The 18,387-nt window shown below is 36.8% G+C and overlaps 3 protein-coding genes across 3 annotated transcripts; all 3 read right to left on the bottom strand.

Annotated features, from left to right (window-relative positions):
• Nucleotides 1-1,719: 1,719 nt before the first annotated feature.
• On the bottom strand, nucleotides 1,720-4,381 carry fam89b (family with sequence similarity 89 member B). Its single transcript, XM_082157071.1, has 2 exons — nucleotides 3,595-4,381; nucleotides 1,720-2,585 (listed from the first exon to the last, which is right to left on the bottom strand). Exons 1-2 carry the CDS (start codon nucleotides 3,847-3,849, stop codon nucleotides 2,316-2,318), a joined length of 525 nt encoding a protein of 174 aa, XP_082013197.1. The 5' UTR covers nucleotides 3,850-4,381; the 3' UTR covers nucleotides 1,720-2,315.
• A 1,353-nt stretch (nucleotides 4,382-5,734) lies between these two features.
• znrd2 (zinc ribbon domain containing 2) lies at nucleotides 5,735-10,567 on the bottom strand. Its single transcript, XM_082157070.1, has 4 exons — nucleotides 10,474-10,567; nucleotides 9,900-10,048; nucleotides 7,075-7,159; nucleotides 5,735-6,984 (listed from the first exon to the last, which is right to left on the bottom strand). The coding sequence occupies exons 1-4, from the start codon at nucleotides 10,487-10,489 to the stop codon at nucleotides 6,536-6,538; spliced, it is 699 nt and encodes a 232-aa protein (XP_082013196.1). The 5' UTR covers nucleotides 10,490-10,567; the 3' UTR covers nucleotides 5,735-6,535.
• Nucleotides 10,568-11,002: 435 nt separating this feature from the next.
• Nucleotides 11,003-17,365, bottom strand: LOC309489682 (solute carrier family 35 member F4). The gene is made up of 7 exons (XM_082158544.1): nucleotides 17,239-17,365; nucleotides 16,388-16,700; nucleotides 14,205-14,421; nucleotides 13,985-14,110; nucleotides 12,574-12,766; nucleotides 12,188-12,277; nucleotides 11,003-11,759 (listed from the first exon to the last, which is right to left on the bottom strand). The coding sequence occupies exons 1-7, from the start codon at nucleotides 17,309-17,311 to the stop codon at nucleotides 11,512-11,514; spliced, it is 1,260 nt and encodes a 419-aa protein (XP_082014670.1). The 5' UTR covers nucleotides 17,312-17,365; the 3' UTR covers nucleotides 11,003-11,511.
• Nucleotides 17,366-18,387: the final 1,022 nt, after the last annotated feature.

Raw genomic sequence — 18,387 nt, 5'->3', positions numbered from 1 at the left:
TTTGAGTTACTTTTAACAGACATTCCTTGTTGAGATATTGTATCCAACAATATCTTACATCTGTATTTTATTTATAGAGCTTCCAAGAGAAATGCCACATCCTTCACCACTTAATCACTCCATCATGCCAAATATGGGGAGTTTGAGATTGTCTCCCTGAAGAAGTATGCAATGTGGAAACCACAGTGTGTTTCAGCAAGATGAGTGGGGCTTGTGGGACAATGACAAATTCTCAGTGCTGTAAGACTGCCCAGAGCTTTGTTCTTGTTGTCTACCTGCAAAGACTCAAACATACGACCACTTAGCCTAGAGCACCAGACGGAAACCTTTAATAACTGTTTGCTATTCTTTGGAGAACAGACTCTGACAGCCGCTGTAGGAGAACCATGACCTCCCCGGATAGCAGAGTTTAGACACTGTGGTTCATCCACCTGCTCAACTTCAACCCAAATAAATGTCAGAGATTAAACCAATGGCTATTTATAAAATGTTCAATTCAATAGACATAGACTTCATAAAACCTAAAGCTACAGTTTGCAGTGTAATTTTAGTTATGCAAATATCAGCTAAAATTTGTGGTCATGAGTATGACTGAGTTTCCAAACATCTCCTCCATTTAAATTAATTTGAACAATAGAAAAGGCTACAGTATATTGTTATATATTACATGAAACTTGCTATAGTATATTGCTATTTCTGTCATGACAACTCTCTGAGTGTTTGGCATGGTAATGAAAATGACAATGTTGATATGTTTGGTCTTGGCTGAATAGATCATACGCTGCTGCTTCTGCAGAGAAAGTACAGGACTTGCCACTGCCAATATAAGACATATACGACTTGCTGCTGCTGTACAATATAGCATACATGAATGACCCATAGCAGATCTATACAGGTGGAGCTGGGAAAGGTGGAGGGTTTATAAAAGCGCGCTGCAACTGCTACAGCAAATGCTGACCAAGTCTTTGAAAGTTGTGCAGCGAGCTCATTGCTACTGATACAGGAGGAACCAATCAACTGTCAACCCTATAGAGAATCATAGAAGATTGAGTTAAGGACCTATCAGCCTGCGCCATCTGGAGTTTTATGACAGAACTTTGTATTTATTAAACTGCTATAGACTTACATATAGACTTGATAAAACCTAAAGCTTAATTTTGATGGAAATTACAAGACATGCCACTGTGTTACTGTAATAATATGAATAATAGTGATGGAACAGTATATTTTTTTTTTTTTACTGCCTGGCCTATGTCTGAACTTGTTCCTCCCTTCTCTCCCTAATGCAAAAGAAGCTAGCAGGATTACCTAATAAGCACAAGAGTAGCTGGAACCATTTGTTTATACTTTCTGCGTAATAAGTGAGTGGTTCAGAAAGATCTGAACGAGTCTCAATCCAAACATTCAAATTTAGTATAATTGTTTTAATCGGATGGCATGTATCTGGTCTGACTCAAAGATAAACATTACAGGAAAAGAATCTAGCAATCTTCTTTTGCGCTAAACGGTACCAAGGCAATGGAAAGAAGAGATGTTTCCCAAAAGAGTAATTTTGTTTACTCTGATATTCTTGACATCATGACTCAAAACAACATCAATTTACAAACTTTAGGAAGGAAATGAGTGCCACCTAATGGCTGATGTGTTCATATCTGCACTGGACAGCTGATTTGAAAGTGTTGAGCATGTATTTTGAGACATTGGTGGATAAAGAATCAGACTATAAAGGAAACAAACTTTTACTGTAGTACATTCTTGAGACCGTCAGCAAAAAGGAAAAGTTTGACATGTTTTATTACTTTTTCATTTAGTACAAAATGCAAGTTTAACTTATTAATGGAAAACAAAGGTGGTAAATAATATTGTATAATAAAATAAACAGTATCTCAAATGCTGGTAAGTAAGAAAATAGACAAGTGATAATACACATCTGACACATCTATATAATATAATGAAATTGTGACTTGATATATCAAAAGAGAGAATAGTAAGGCATGTCATTTTTTGAAGTATACACCCTTTACCATAAGTAGAAAAACATCCTAGACTACACTGTTTCTGGCCATAACATCCTCTTCCTGTCAGTCCACATCCGGTCTTTATGACTTCACAGGAAGTAAAAAGGCAGTTTTCCATGGTTCCCCTGATGAAACAAGCTTACAATCACCATTGTAACAGTATCCTACAAAAACAAAAGCTTTGATCATTTTGGATGCCTATAGAATCCTTCAAACAATGGAGTCATGTTTGTCACGGTTTATATCGATGAGGATCATGGGAGATCAGATCTATAACTAAGAGAGCGCATGCTTCATTTAAATGGGGATGTGGAAAGAGTCTTTGATCCACTGGTCTCTGGAGTTCTGAGTGGGCTGAGGAAGGGATAACAGCGTCTCCCCACGCTCCCCTTCATTTTCATCTTCATCTTCCTCCTCTTCATCTTCAGAATAGCCATTTTCGGTGTTGAAGGAGCTCTCACACAAAGAAGAGGAGATTTCATGGAAAGCTCCTTTGTATTCCTGTATGGACTCATATAGAGACCACAACTGGCACAGCAAGGACATGTCTAACTGTCGAAGACCAACCTGCAAAAGACACAAGAACGTATGAGCTATGCGGAATTACCATACATATTGTAATTACATATTTTATTTACCTCTAATGTACAATTTTTATATTAGAGTGAACACATTTTACATTACACACATTTTAATTACCTCTAATGTACAAACAATATATGTTCAAACAGCTGTTATGAGTTTGCAAAGTAAAATTTTTTACATTTTGTAGGGAGAAGACATGTTTTTACATTGCCGTAACTCATCAAAATAAGCTAAGCAATTTTCAACTTCAAGATTCAACTCATTTTTTAAGTCAGTTTAATGCAATTTAAGTTTAAATTACTTAAACATCCAAGTTAGTTGTACTTAAAAATGTAAGGCAGCTCATTTTTACAGTGTAACATTGCTTTCAATAAAACTGTCAATGAAATGTTAATGAAAATGTTAAACTTTTATTAAAATACATTTCAAACTAAAATGACTGTCATACAAAAATATTATTGAATGATTAACAAGTTTTTAATTTCTGAATTAAAAGTTGGTTTGAATTTTTTATTTTTTATTTTGTGGAGCTCAAGTCACATGTAGGTAGGGTAACTTTCCAGAGATTGTAAAAATAATAAATTAGCCTATGATTTCATACTTTCTAATTATCCATTTTTCTTTAGAAAAAATACATTTCAAATAGAAATTTGCGGGGTTTTTCCCCTTAAATATTCGGACGTTTTAATAAAAAAAAAAAAAAAAAAAAAAAAAAGTTGTATTCAGGTCAAAAGGAGTAAACCTAAAAAGCTTGATATTCTTAAAAAAGTTTTTAATAAATGTATGAAACTACAATGAATACGATTACAAATGTAGCCTACATTTCTTTTACATTTTCAAAAAACTTAACACAAATTTTAAACGAGACTTTTAAAAGATGTAGCCTACTTTTTAAATAATCTCTATAATTTGTCCTTGACCCATAAATAGCTGCCAATTTAGCAGATATCCAGTGAAGGTCACACTGGCACATTCAGGCGTTGTCTCGTACCATCTCTTTGCGCAGCACGGCCAGCGCTGCGTCAAGGCTCGCTGGTTTACTGCGGCCAAGACAGTCGCTCACTCTGGACTTGCTGATGTCCGCTTGGATGCGTGTCCTCTTGCTGTAGACCTTCTCAATGTCCCTCCACGATCCCCCGCTCGAGTTTAGGATGCCACTCAGTCCTTTGGGTAACGGAGGCAAACCTTCAATGGAACAGACGCTTCCAGCCGGACAATCCGCTGGACTGGACTGAAACCCGTTCATTTCCGATTTCACTGTTTTTGCTTTTAAAATAAAATCCTGGTTTGAAACTTTTCTAGGCCTGGTGTTGTTATTTTTCTAATTAAGTTTTTAACAAATATTTTTTAATGTAAAAAATATGCAATTGAGATTAGCCCAACCTTTCTATAAAAAGACAAGCTAAAGGTGAGCGCATGACCTTAACTGCAACCAACTGTCACGTCTAAAAACTAACTTCCGGAAAATATAAAGAAAAGTCATATGCGATATTCCTCATATGTAACCGCTGGTCTAAACTAAATTATAACTATAACAGCTCGTTTACACCGTATCTCTTCAGGAGGCATTTGATTTTCCGCTCTTCCTTACTTGCATTTCGTCGTAAAGCAGCGCATTTATTCTACTGCTCGAGATGAAAACAAATCCCTACCCTTAGATATAAGCAAAACTGGTCAGGGAACCCTGTTCGGGAGATCAAGGAGCCCCGCTTTGTTTTCGTTTAACGTTTTCTTTTGTCTTGTGCAGCTAAACCTCGCCCACTGAATCTCTCCGCCCAGTGCGCCGTTTGGCCACAGTGAGGCGCTGTTTCTCATTTCCAGCAGTAATCTCAATAAAACCATGGCTGCATCCGAAATCGCATCCTTGATCCTTCCCTATATAGTAAGCAAAAAACAGTAGGCTATGTGACACAAGAAATATGTCCGAATTCATAGTAGCCTACTCATGAAAGAGTAGGCAAAAAGTACCAGGATTACCTACTACTTCCGCAGAGATTCTGAAGTGTGCATATGATGGCCACGGGAGTATTTGTGAATGGCAGTGATGTCATAATGACAGCGTAGCGAATGCAGTATATACATTCATATGCCACCTTTCCACTGCACATAGTATGACATTACTTCACGACCGCTAAAAATGTATGTTCTGCATAATGTCACTGTGTGTAGTATACATTTTAAAATAAAGACACTCATACTATAGGCTACAGAACATCATTTTTTTTAGTGGTCGTGGAGTAATTACTTAGGCTATAGCCTACTCTAAAATAAAAAGTACCTACTCAAGAGAGTATGCAATTTCGGCCGCAGCCTATCTGATGTCAATCATGTTATTTCTTTCCTTGTGTATATTCTTGAGTCTCAATGAATTTTTAAGGACCCCTGTGGTGAAAATCAAGTTTTTAATGTTATTTATTTATATGCCTGGTGTTTTTAATATGCTTTAAGAGAAACCATGTGCAAATTCTTAAGTCAACACCATTGCTGAGTATTTCCTCTTTAAAACTGCAGTGAACCAAAGACGGTCTCAAAAACGCGGTTTGAAATCGCTGTTGTTTTCTACGTCACAAATATGTTGTAACCAATCACATCAATAATTTAATTAGTATAATCATGATTCCACCTTTACTAAATGAAGCAAGGGTGCAGTTACATTCAAGCTATTTTAAGGCATGGAAAAAATGTATGTAATTTTGGTGATCAAAGATGAGTTTTAAGGGATACAATTATTGACAACAGGGGGACTTCAAAGGCTTCATCTGAGCTTTGGTGGCCACAGGGAGGCGCTGTTTCTTAATCTCAGCAGTAATCGTAATTAAACCATTGTAGCAGATCATGTTCTTTCTTTCCTTAAGTATTTTCTTGAATCTAAAGGCTTCATCAGAGCTTTGTGTGGGAAAAACGTATATCTAACGGGCCATTCGAACAGACCGTGTTTTTTTGTTTAAAACGCAAAACAGAATAGAGGAATGGAAAAAAACGTCTGGAGACGTGAAAACTTGAGCACCACGTTTTTAGAGTATTGTATCAGACGCAAGATACGGCAAAAAGTCAGTCCATCAAGTGTTTACGCAGAAAACCGATGAAATAGTCGTGTAGTAGAATAAAAAAGGCAATGCTTAGAAACACCCTTTTTTTTTAAGTTGAACTTTATTAACGCTAGCACAATGGTCACTTCTGTCTATTGCTTTACAAAGAAAAATGATAGAAAAGCGCCGTAGTGGAAGGCAAAAACAGGTTTTCCCCATTCCATTGCCTGCATCTCACTTTTTCAATGCAAAAACGTGTTTTATGTGACTGGCCCCTTAAGGACCCTTCAGTTTTGTTTGCGTTTGAAAACGGCAGACGCAGGGCAGCGAAAAAACCAAAACGTCTGTATAAGTCATTGAGGCTGCTTCATTTCAGTAAACTTATCAGTACATTCCAAAGTCTTTAAGACATTACAATTTATGCTTCACTAGGAATAACAGTCATTTTTATAATAGTTAATATTCTGAAATAAGACATCCTTAATGACTTGAGACGAAAGCGACCACCGGAGGACGCGGTCTTCGAAATAAGATACAGCTATTATCAAACTTAAGATGCTGCTATTCCTTACAATGGCAAAGCTCATAGCACCAAAATGGTGCCACTGTAGTAACATTGCCACAACGGTCAATTCAGTGCTTTCAGAACATATGGATTTCATAAAGAAATGGGGGAAAAAATCATGAAAAAGAAAAACAGCTTTTGCAGCTAAAGCAATGTATTTCAACACACAACAGTCACATGCTGCTTTGGAACAAACACAACTGAAACATTCCATTGAGTATGTTACTTATATGTATATGTATATATGTATATATATATATATATATATATATATAAGTGCTGTTCATATTTCATATTATATGTGTGTGTGCTGTTACAGCCCTGATTGTAGTTCAGTCTTATGAGAGCTGCAGCTCTTTCAAGCTACGCAGGGATTCGGCACAGCCTCGGATGAGATTGCAGAGCTGGATACTGGCCTCCACTGACGCAGAGTGCTGGAGCTCCTGCGTGGCCCATCTGAGTTTGTGTAGCACTGCCTCCTCTGCGCTCGACAAGGCTGCGTGTTGGAGGGGGTTACCCAAGGACCCTGAAGGAGGTGTAGTCTGGACAGGAGGGTTGGCAGGTGGCAGGAAGTTTGCGCTGGCAGGGGGGGCAGAAACAGGAGTGGACTGTGTGGTGGGAAGGGGACCTCTCAGTCCAGACGCGGCCCCCTCGCAGTGCTCCGGCCGGGGCTGGCCCGTGATGGAGAGAGGGGGTTCGCTGGAGGAGGCTCCGTTAGATTCAGGGAGAGACTGACTCGCCAGCTGACGCTCTCGTACCTGTGACAAGGCTGCCTGGGCATTCAAAGCTGAAAAGGAAAGTGAACAAGTTAACAGAGATACACAAGAGTCAAGACTGTACATTCATAAACAGTTCAAGAGGCTGCATTTAAACGTACCTGGGTTGTCCTTGTCAACATCGGAGTCCAGCTCTTGACAAGCAACACAGTAATATTTCTTCTGCTTATCTTGCAGCAGAATTGTCTGAAAATATATAGGACAATTCATTGCATTCCTTAATTCATACATATTGTAATCAAAAAGAAATAAATATTAATTATTATAATTTCAGTGGTCTAATCACCTGAGAATGCTAGTACAATGCTTATTTAATGTTAAATTATATTTGTTCCTGTGATGGCAAAGCTGAAGTTGCAGCAGGATTACTTCAGTTTTGAGTGCCACATAATCCTTCAGAAATCATCCTGATTTGTTGCTCGAGAAACATTTCTTATTATTATCAATGTTGAAAACGGTTGTTGTATTGCTTAAAATATTTGTGGAAACCGTGATACATTCTTTTCAGGATTCTTAGATCAAATATCTTTTTTACATTTAAATGTCTGTAGTGTCACTTTTGAACAATTTAAAGCACATCCGAGTGACACAAAGTGGTGCTCACTACAGAGCCAAATGACGTCCAGCTCCATCTCTCTGGATGTCATGGGTTGAGCTTGACCTAGTCCAGCTCCACCTCTACCTCTGTGTATCTAATGGGTGGAAGGAGAGAGTGTTGGGTAGGGTTAGGAAGAGGTCAGCTCCACCCATTATGACCAAATTACATCCAGAAAGGGGAAGTTGGACTTCATGCTCCAGCCATGGCTCTGCAGTGAGCAGCCTCTCAGCGAAACGGCTTTTCCAAAAACAAAAACATTTGGGCGGCACTCGATTTTGTCCATCAGCAATTGATTAGCCTTTTTCACATGGAATCGGAAACTATGTCACACAGGGTAAAGTTACTTCCGCTACGGGTCTGCGCCTATTATATTAGTATGCACTTTTCTCAAATAACGTTTCCTACCTTTTCTGTTTTGTCTGTTTTCCAAGTTGTTGTTAAATAATCTACATATTTAAATAAGGTTTTACTTGTTTGTAACTTACACGGCCACTCAGACTGCTGACTCATTGAGATATTACGATTTGTATTCACCGGCTGCCGTGTCATTAACTGATATATTGACTATTCAGTCATTTCCCTCGCATCACCACACCATGAGAAATTATTTAAAACATTTATTCCGACTACAAATTTCCCCCAAGGATAAATTAAACAATTATGAGTCTAATTTAAGCATGTATTAAACTCAGAACAATGCTAATCACAATAGAATAAATCAAATCAAGTAATTTCTTATTTATAATTTATTTCCTCAGGCATATTATTAGTGCAAAGGATAATAAATATAATAAATACAACATTACTTAAATAATAAAAATAACAACGTTATTATTATTATGTATGATGTGCTTTAAGTATTATATCAGATATTACAGTGCAAATTTACAGACATTGTCCAGGCAGGGTGTGACCGGTCCTGCTTCTCAATCAAGCACCAGAGCAAATATTTTTAAATTGTAAAAAGACTTCTATTGCCACATTTACTCTTGTTATGCTCAGCCATTGTTGTAACCGAAAAAAAAAAAAAAGTTTACCCTGCGTGCACCAATCCGGAAGCCAAAAACCCGGAAGTGTGAAAAAGGCTAATTGGATCACTGTCAATACAGGGGCAAATCAATTGTAGAAAAATAGTGATGTCCATGGATAAATCTTTTATAAATACTGAATATTCCATAAAAAATAAGATTTCATATTGTCTTTAAAGCATCCTTGTTGAATACAAGTATTAATTTCTTTACAATCATACTGTTTGTTTATATACAGGTGCTGGTCATAAAATTAGAATATCATCAAAAAGTTGATTTATTTCAAGAATTCAACAGGTGAAACTAATATATTATATAGACTCATTACATGCAAAGTGAGATATTTCAAGCCTTTATTTGTTATAATTTTGATGATTATGGCTTACAGCTTATGAAACCCACGAAATCAAAATCACAGAAAATTTGAATATTACATGAAATCACACAGTAATACCATGGTCATTGAACCAGGTTTTGGTTCTTTTGGCAGTGTGGGCAGGTGCAAATCCTGCTGGAAAATGAAGTCAGCATCTCCATAAAGCTTGTCTGCTGAAGACTGTGGAAACTTCACACTGGACTTCAAGCATCTTGGATTGTGTGCCTCTCCATTCTTCCTTCAGACTCTGGGACCTTGGTTTCCAAATGAGATGCAAAATTTGCTCTCATCAGAAAAGAGGACTTTGGTCCACTGTGCTTTATTAAATCCAGAGTCAACACAGCCGTCTACCAGGACATTTTCAGAGCGCTTCATGCTTCCTTCATTTTCCAGCTGGATTTGCACCTGCCCACACTGCCAAAAGAACCAAAACCTGGTTCAATGACCATGGTATTACTGTGTAATTACTGTGTGATTTCATGTAATATTCTAATTTTCTGGGATTTTGATTTCGTGGGTTTCATAAGCTGTAAGCCATAATCATCAAAATTATAAGAAATAAAGGCTTGAAATATCTCACTTTGCATGTAATGAGTCTATATAATATGTTAGTTTCACCTGTTAAGTTGAATCAACTTTTTGATGATATTCTAATTTTATCACCAGCACCTGTATATATATATATATATATATATATTTACTTTTTTAATGTTTTTAAGAATTTTAATGTTAGGGCATACTAACAGTTTTTAAATATGGTACCTCAATATGTGTGTGTGTGTGTATATATATATATATATATATATATACACACACACACACACATATAGTGTTTATATATTATGACTATATATGTATATTAACAATAATGACAATAATGTTATGGAGTCACTGATGAGTGAAGGTAAGGTGTTTTACTCTCACCCCACACAGCTCACAGCAATCCCCCAGCATCTTATATCCCTTCAGCAGATAGTCTCCCATCAGCTTGCTGATCTTGTCCTGCCGCTCCCGTCGAGCCTGAATCACCTTCATCTCCGCCTCGGAGGGAGGTTCCCATTCAAAGTCTTCATCTAGATTCATCAAAGCACATGGATTCCTCATGTCTATTCTGTACATGTGTGTGCGTATGTGTCATTAATGTACAGATGACAAACAGCCAGCCAGCTAACATCCATGTGTTTGGAGATTTCAGACAGTTAACTTACACGACTTTAGGTTCGGTTGTCCATAGACTGTGTAAAATAAGGTTGTCACTAATAATCATTTATGATAAGGCATTGTAAGGACCTAGATATTTCGAATAAATTAAAGCTACACACCCATACCGACAGACATTGAAGCGCTAACCTGCTAGCGTGAGATGTTATTTTAGCCCGGCTGCACGTGCACTACTTTAGCACGACGGAAGTAAGTGAAGTGACTGAAGATTATTGAGAGAGATAAATAGGGAAGTCAACAACAGAATAAGCTAAATTTGACTTTATTAACATTTTACCTGCGTTAAGGGCCATGCTTTCCTCATCAGCCGACTCACAACACAGACAACGTTTCCTGCTGCTCGAAACATCAGCGGTGAAATGTGTGTGTAAAGTGATGAGAAAACGGACTGACGCCATCTAGCGAGCTGAATGTAGGTCCTGACCACAGGGTCCTGACTCATGCAGTTTTGTTTTCACTTTTATTGAATATGACCACATTGAAAATCTGACATTTTGTTTTCACTAAAACTGGAAATAAAGTTTTAGGATTTTGATAGCTTACATAGACACGCATTTTGACAACAGAGAAAAGTTATGATGGAAAGCAAAGAATGATTATTCAGTTATTAAATATTCTGGCATTCATGTTCATTTTTTAACTTTAATATAATTTTTTAATTATTAGAGAATTTTAAAAAATATTATATAAATATATATACATATACACACACACAGCCTATATACACAATTTATTATAATCTTTACATAAATAAATAAATAAATAAAATGTACAACTTATATTGGCTTTTATTTTGTTGTTAACACTTTACAATAAGGTTCTATTTGTTAACATTATTAACAACATGAACAAAAAAAGTACTTTGTATCTGTAAAGTAGTTGTATCTGTTAATATTATTTCATGAACCAGAGCTGACACGAAATCACAATGAGCAGTTATTTTTTAATTAATATTAACAAAGATGAATAAATACTGTAACAAATGTTACATGCTCATTGTTACGTAATGTTAGTTAATGCATTAACTACTTATATGTAGGGTTCTATATAAAACATAAACATCATTTAACTTTTTTTCTAAGAGTGTAATGTTAACTAATTGAACATTATTGTAAAGTTTAAACTTTTTATTATAATCTTTCTTATTATCTTACTATCATTATTGAATCTGGTGTGTCAGCAGCTAATAAAGACATTTTGAATTTCAAACAACATGAACACAGAATTACAATGTGAATAGTTGCATTTACACATCAGACACACAAAACGTTTTATGATGTTATCAGACCAACACTCAATTGTTCTAAAAATAGTCTCAGCTGAGTGCCACTATGGCTGGTTTGGGTTTTGCTCGTGCAATCCCAGCAGGGTCCCCTACAGTCTCCTCTCCAAGGACACTGTCCTCTCGCCAGTTTCCACACCACAGTGTGCTGAGCCAGCGCAAAGTGCTCTCATCCCAGTTTTCTGGAAGCTGCAGCATGAGATACCCTGCTGAGATGATGCTGGCTGCTGCTGTTCGCACATGACTAATGTCCAGAGTTACGGTCACAAATGTATCTACAGCTTGAGAAAGAGAGAGAGGGCAATAGACTTGACCATGGAAAAATATGCAAGGTGCAAAAACAGAAATTAAATGCTTTACACATCCAATCATTTTTATACATCTAGGCCTCTAGAGTGCGCTGCAGGGATGACATATATTTGTAGGCCAAAACCTGGACAAGAGTTAGCATTTTAGCACTTTCTGTCAAAAGTCAATGGGTTTTTGGTTAAATGCATGAAATAAGGTCAGCGGTTTACACAAGCTCAAGATACTTTCACATTTGATTCTACAACATAAAATATATCATGATTATCAAAACGTATGAGCATCTACAAATGCTAATGCTAATGATGCTAAGTTCTACAAAAATCACTGCAGCACTCTGTTTCACATGTCTGTGAGGCTTCAGAAGGTCAATTTTTGTGTTTATTTATGTACTAATACATACCTGCACTTGCTGGGATGGTCAAGAGAATTCCCAGAGAAATTAAACTGGGGTACGTAAACATTCTTCCCAGATTTACCAGCACATTGAAAACTTATGAGAAAATAGGACAAAAATTAGTTAAAAGTTATATGTCAAATAAAAATCTGACCTATTTTGTTTTGAATATTTAATAATATTATTAATAATATCAACAATAAATTATGAAATTATAAAAACTTTAGTTATTAATAATTAATAATAGCAATAATATCATTTAAAATATAATTTAAATACAATCAAATATAACACATAAGTAATTTTCATTTTCTAACTTCAGAATTTCTAAACATTAAATGTGTGCAATCATTATTACATAATGGATAGTGGAAAACAAAAGCATAAGTTACCAAACAGCAGAGAAGCCATGACACAGAGTTTATCCCAGGGGATGTGCTGAGAGGAAGGCCAGTATTCCACATGTGTGAAATAAAGCAATACACACACCCAGGAGTGGAGGACGAAACTACACAGACCCACACAGGATAGTAACACACTGGCAGGGCCTGGATGGACATTCCCTACACGCTTTCTGAAAAGCACCTGAGACATGAAGCCATCAGATGTTAAAGTAAAACTGCAGAATTATTTTTTTTTTTTCAGTTGTTTACGCACTTTTAGGTTTATATTAATTTCTAGTTTTGTAGTGATTAGTAATTTTAAAGGAGTAGTTCACTTTCAATAAAAAAATTCCTGATTATTTACTCCCATGTCATCCAAGATGTCCATATTTTTCTTTCTTCAGTTGAAAAGAAATGAAGGTTTTTGAGAAAAACATTCCAGTATTTTTCTCCATAAAATGGACTTCAGTGGCAACCAACGGTTTGAAGGTCCAAATGTCTCAATGCAGCTTCAAAGGCTCGACACGATCCCAGCCGAGAAATAAGGGTCTTATCTAGCGAAAACGATCGGTCATTTTATCAAAATAAAATACTTTTTTTATACTTTTTCACCACAAATGCCCGTCTTGTACTATCTCTGAGATGCGCCATGCTTTCCATAGTTGGAAAGGTCACGCATGACGTAGTCAGAAGTACCGACCAAGTGTTTGCAAGTTTGGAGTAGGAGGACCGTTCAAATTTATTGTATGTTGAATGACACATATGTTTACTTATTTGTGTCAGTTTATTGTTTAAAATGGTCCTTACGTGTGCATATCCTGGATGTTTAACGATGTCACGCGTGACCTTTCCAACGTGATGACGTAATGCGTGGCGCATCTCAGAGATGGTACAAGACCATTTATTTTTTAGAAAATCACAGATCGTTTCGCTAGATAAGACCCTTATTTCTCGGCTGGGATCGTGTCGAGCCTTTGAAGCTGCATTGAGACATTTGGACCTTCAAACCGTTGGTTGCCATTGAAGTCCATTATATGGAGAAAAATACTGGAATGTTTTCCTCAAAAACCTTAATTTCTTTTCGACTGAAGAAAGAAAGACATGGACATCTTGGATGACATGGGGGTGAGTAAATTATAAAGAAATTTTTATTTGAAAGTGAACTAATCCTTTAAGAACAGATAATTGTTTCGGATGTGAGTGATTTGTTAACAAATGGGCTAAATTAATGATTCAATGACTCGTTCATAACACAAAATTTGTCACCTACTGACGCAACTGTATAGTAACTGAATAACATGACATGTAAGTCACTAAACGAAAGTGAACGTTTCTTAAAGAATCTTTCTGATGAACAAATCTTTTTCGGATTCAAAAGAGTCACATGGGATGAATTAAAATCCCCACCACTAGTGCTGACCTTGAATAAAGCAGAAGTTGAAGCTGAGCCAACTCCAAGTGCCACTCCTGTGATTGAGTCGCTGTGAAAACCATCCCCATAGACCAACATAACAATGCCAGTGATGGACAGGACGGCAGCTACTATCTAAATAGAAATGAAAATAAATAAATATTTGTGATTGCCTCAATTAATTGCCTTTCACACACACACACACACGCTATCCTGTTTGATTGCTTACCCTGACACCCATGAAGCGGTCCTTGAGTCCGATCCATGAAAGGAGGAAAGTAAAAGCTTGGCTGCAGCAGAGAACGGCACTTACGTCCACTTTGGATATGCGGCAAAGCGCCAATAAGTACAAATAACCAGATAAACTCCATAGCACAGAGAATGGAGCTGCTCCTTTCAGAACAATCCTTACGGTCAGTTCTTCACCCAGGAACTGACTACATTTTCTGTATGTCAAAAGAGAATAGAAAGATAGACCTATAAGGGTAGCAGCACGTCACATCAAAATGATCGCACAACACTCTCTATCACTTATTCTTTCAGTAGTGAAATAGGGTAGACTGGGGCAAATAGTCACAAGAGCTTTATCTCAGTCATTAATCCAAAACTCCAATAATACAACAAAGCAATAAGCCCCAAGAAGCCATGGTTTATAGTGAATTTAAAGGCCGTTGTTAGGCACGACGTGGCTTCACGGGGCCTATTGCTTTTATAAAAAGGTTAATCCATAAAAATACTTATTTTAATATTTATTTTGGTGCATGTTTGTAGAGTAATTTACAACGCAGCTCAACCAATCAGAATCAAGGGGCCCTATCTTGCACCCAGCACAATTGACTTTGTACACCGATGCATGTATCATTCCTATTTTGTACCCGCGCACAGCGGACTTTTCCCTCCACAGATGCACGTCGGTAAATTAGGGAATGAACTTGAATGAAAAGAGGAGGCGTGTTTCAGCGCAAACGTTCCCTGATGCTATTTAGCATTTTTTAAGGGCGCATGCTTGGCCATAATCAATGTAGCGTGTGCACAACGTGCATAGATTCTCTCATCTACACAGAAGCAGCAGTTTTCATTTTTGCAAATCATACATTATTACAAGGAAAAATATTAACACACAAGGGAAATCATTGTTGTGTCCATGAAGATGTGAAAAATAGGCATAAATTTAGCTTACACATTTACCCAAATTATTATATGCCTGTTTAACCGAAGCTAATTTGGGTTGGTTTCTCCCATCCCCATACAATGTCACTTCTCTGTGTTTTACGGCCCTGACGAGAACGTCGGTCTTCTCGGCTGTGAACCGCTCCTGGCGCGCGCCTGGCAAATCCGCCGTTATAATAGCAATCCGCCATGGAACAAGCGCGCCTGCTCTTAAAGGGAATGTGAGATGTCGCTCTGATTGGTTTATTTCACGTTACGCCCAAACCACACCTATGAATAATGAAGCTACTTCAAACCAACCCACTTTAGATTTGCGTCAGGCGCAAGAGTAATTTATCCCGCCGGTATAATAGCAACAGCGCCCAAGACCCGCCCACAAAGTTACTTGCGTTTCGCGCTTGATTCTTGCATTTCAGATCGTTAAAATAGGGCCCAAGGACTGGAATTATCAGTTTTAAAAATATGTGTTTTCTCTAGCAGAGGGTTTTTAAAACTTAATTAAAAAATTAGGGTTAGGGTTAGAAGTAAATGATCCAAAATGTAAACAATGTACAAAATGTATTACTTTAAATTTGCATGGGTCAAAACAATGTCTCACTATTGGGGCATGTTGTCATAAAAGGTCAGTAAGTCCGAAAAGAACTTTGAGAAATATTAATTGGAGTAAAAACTTGCCCCTGTCCCCCTGTCAATTAATTCAAAGAATGATTTATTTGCATGTGAATTTTCTGCAACAAAAACCAATATCCACAATTTTTTCACTATTAAAGATGAATGTATGCAGTTTTATTAATAGAACGACCTAAACCCCATGTGTAAAAATACAGCTTAGTCAGGACTCTGTGCATGCACAGTACAATTTATAATAAAGCTTTAACCTATCCCCAAATGATAACGCTGAAGGTTTTGCTGTTATACCAACAATTGCCAGCCAGTTTCAGTGATGACTTTGCACTCATTATGGGTTGTTGGACAGACATATATTCATTAATAAAGTGGCAATTTGTTTAGCTGTACTAGAAGCTGGGAGGATTAGGGACTGAAAGCAGCTTGCACTAAACAGCTTTCAGAACATTAAGTCAAAATAAGAATGATATACAGTACAATAATGTTTATTTTACTTGATTTAATTGCTTCAGCACTCTAAGCAAATTAATACTGGACTGCCACACATCCTAACATGAGCAAGTCATGAAGATCATTTAAAACAATCCAGTGTCATTTTAAATGTTTTCTTCTGACCTGAACTCGGTGGTTGGCAACTGCTTCTGTTTCTCCGTGAGAAGATGACACAGATAGTAGAAGGGAAAAAAGAGAATGTTCCAGATGCTACAGAACCAAATGATAAAGAAAGGGGTGGGATGTTTTATCAGAGTTTCTTTAGCACTGTGAGTACCCCAGGCCCAGGAAACAGCCACACAAGCACCTAAAATGAGGCCACAGGTCACCCTCCGTACAGCTCGGAATGGCCATCGAGTGCAGCAACGTTTAGATGGTCGTTCTTCATCAGATTCATCCTCAACTAAGTTCTGTTCCTGGGGATCCTTCTCACTTGCTAAGAAAAACAAAGACAAGTCATTCAGAGAATTACAACTGTCACCTTTTCCTACTTCTACATTTGATAGATTTCCATACACACTTAAAAATATAGGTTCCAAAAAAGAGTGATGCCATAGAATTAATAACCAGTAATTTGGAAATAAAAACAAAATGGAAAAACCATTTTTGGTTCCCCATAGAACCTTTCAGTGAACAGTTCTTAGTGTGAAAAACATTTCCTTGATATTTAGATAAAATCTCCCACAAAATAAAACTTTCACTATAAAGATCCTTTTGTGCAATAGAATTCAGGAGTTATTAAACAATAAATCACATTAGACTAGCAAACTTCATCCATCTTGTTTACTCCTTCACTTTCGTTCTCACACTCAACACTTCAAAATAGTAGTTACAATATAATTAACTTATGAACACAACAGAAAGTTTCCATGGATGATAAAGGTTCCTTATGGACCTTTATGTTTTAGATTGTCCCAATACTAAATAATATCACAACTCCAGTAAACTACGCAGAGCTAAAAAAAACACATTACCTGGAGTAGGCAGGTGAAGTGTGATGGGTAGGGGTCCGGAGGAAGGAGATATCTTGGCTGTGAGTTTGTTCATTGTTTGTTGTGCTCTCTTAAAAAAAACCTAACCCTTAGGTCAGGGTTCTGAGCCCCTCTATGAGCTCGGGCTCTCATACCAGTAATATGCTTTAAGTAAACCCACATGCTAAGTGCAGATTACTACAGATCCACCTGTGATTAAAAATCTACGGTTTAACAGCTTACAGTCCCACTTGCTAAATGCTGTTAAATCACAGTTGATAATGAGTAGTACAAAGAAAACTGTAAAAAGAGTGAGAGAAGTTTTGCATTTACAGTTTTAGTATAATAAAATAGATTTATGGATAGATATTGTAAATATTATAGTATTAAGTCTCTCAACCCTCATTAACATTACATTGACATCTGAGCTAATCCAGATTTTGGATCATCATTGGACTATAAAAACACTGATGGTTGTAATTATTAAGAACAAGTTTAGGGCAAGACAATTTGGTTATGTATCTCCAGTCTCTAAACTAGTTCTAGGTGCACAATAATGTTTTCTGTGTGTGAAAGTGTATTTTCTGAGTGACCTATTCACGTGTCATGCCATTAAGAAGAGATTTTCAGATAGTTTTCTGTCACTGCATACATTTGGGCACTATAATGGCCAGAAAAAGGTATAGCTTATTTTGGACACAATAACTATTTTTGACAACATGCCCCAGTAGCTGTGCATTGATCTGACCAACAAATAGTCTGTCTCAAAATCATCGAACAACAGCAGTTTGCTACTTCCCTATTTCATCAGTTGTCAACTTTACAAGGTCTCATTTGTTGAAGCATTAACTATTAACTAATTATGAGCAATAAAAAGCATTAATTAACCTTTGTTAATGTCAGTTAATAAAAATGTTCACATTCATGATAGTTCACAGTGCATTAACTAATGTTATACATCTTTTGATCTTCAAAATGTATTAGTAAATGTTGAGATTAACATTAACTAAGACTGATAAATGAAGCAAAAGTATTGTTCATTAATGTTAACGAATGAAACCCTTTAAACTATATTCACACGTTTACCATTTAGTGTTTTATAATTTATACCAATCCATATAAACACAAATGTCCATGAAGGTTTTGGGGGTA

Source organism: Leuciscus leuciscus (genome assembly GCF_965113295.1).
Source record: "Leuciscus leuciscus genome assembly, chromosome: 24".
Lineage (NCBI taxonomy): Eukaryota > Metazoa > Chordata > Actinopteri > Cypriniformes > Leuciscidae > Leuciscus > Leuciscus leuciscus.
This window is presented reverse-complemented; position numbering and strand designations above follow the sequence as displayed.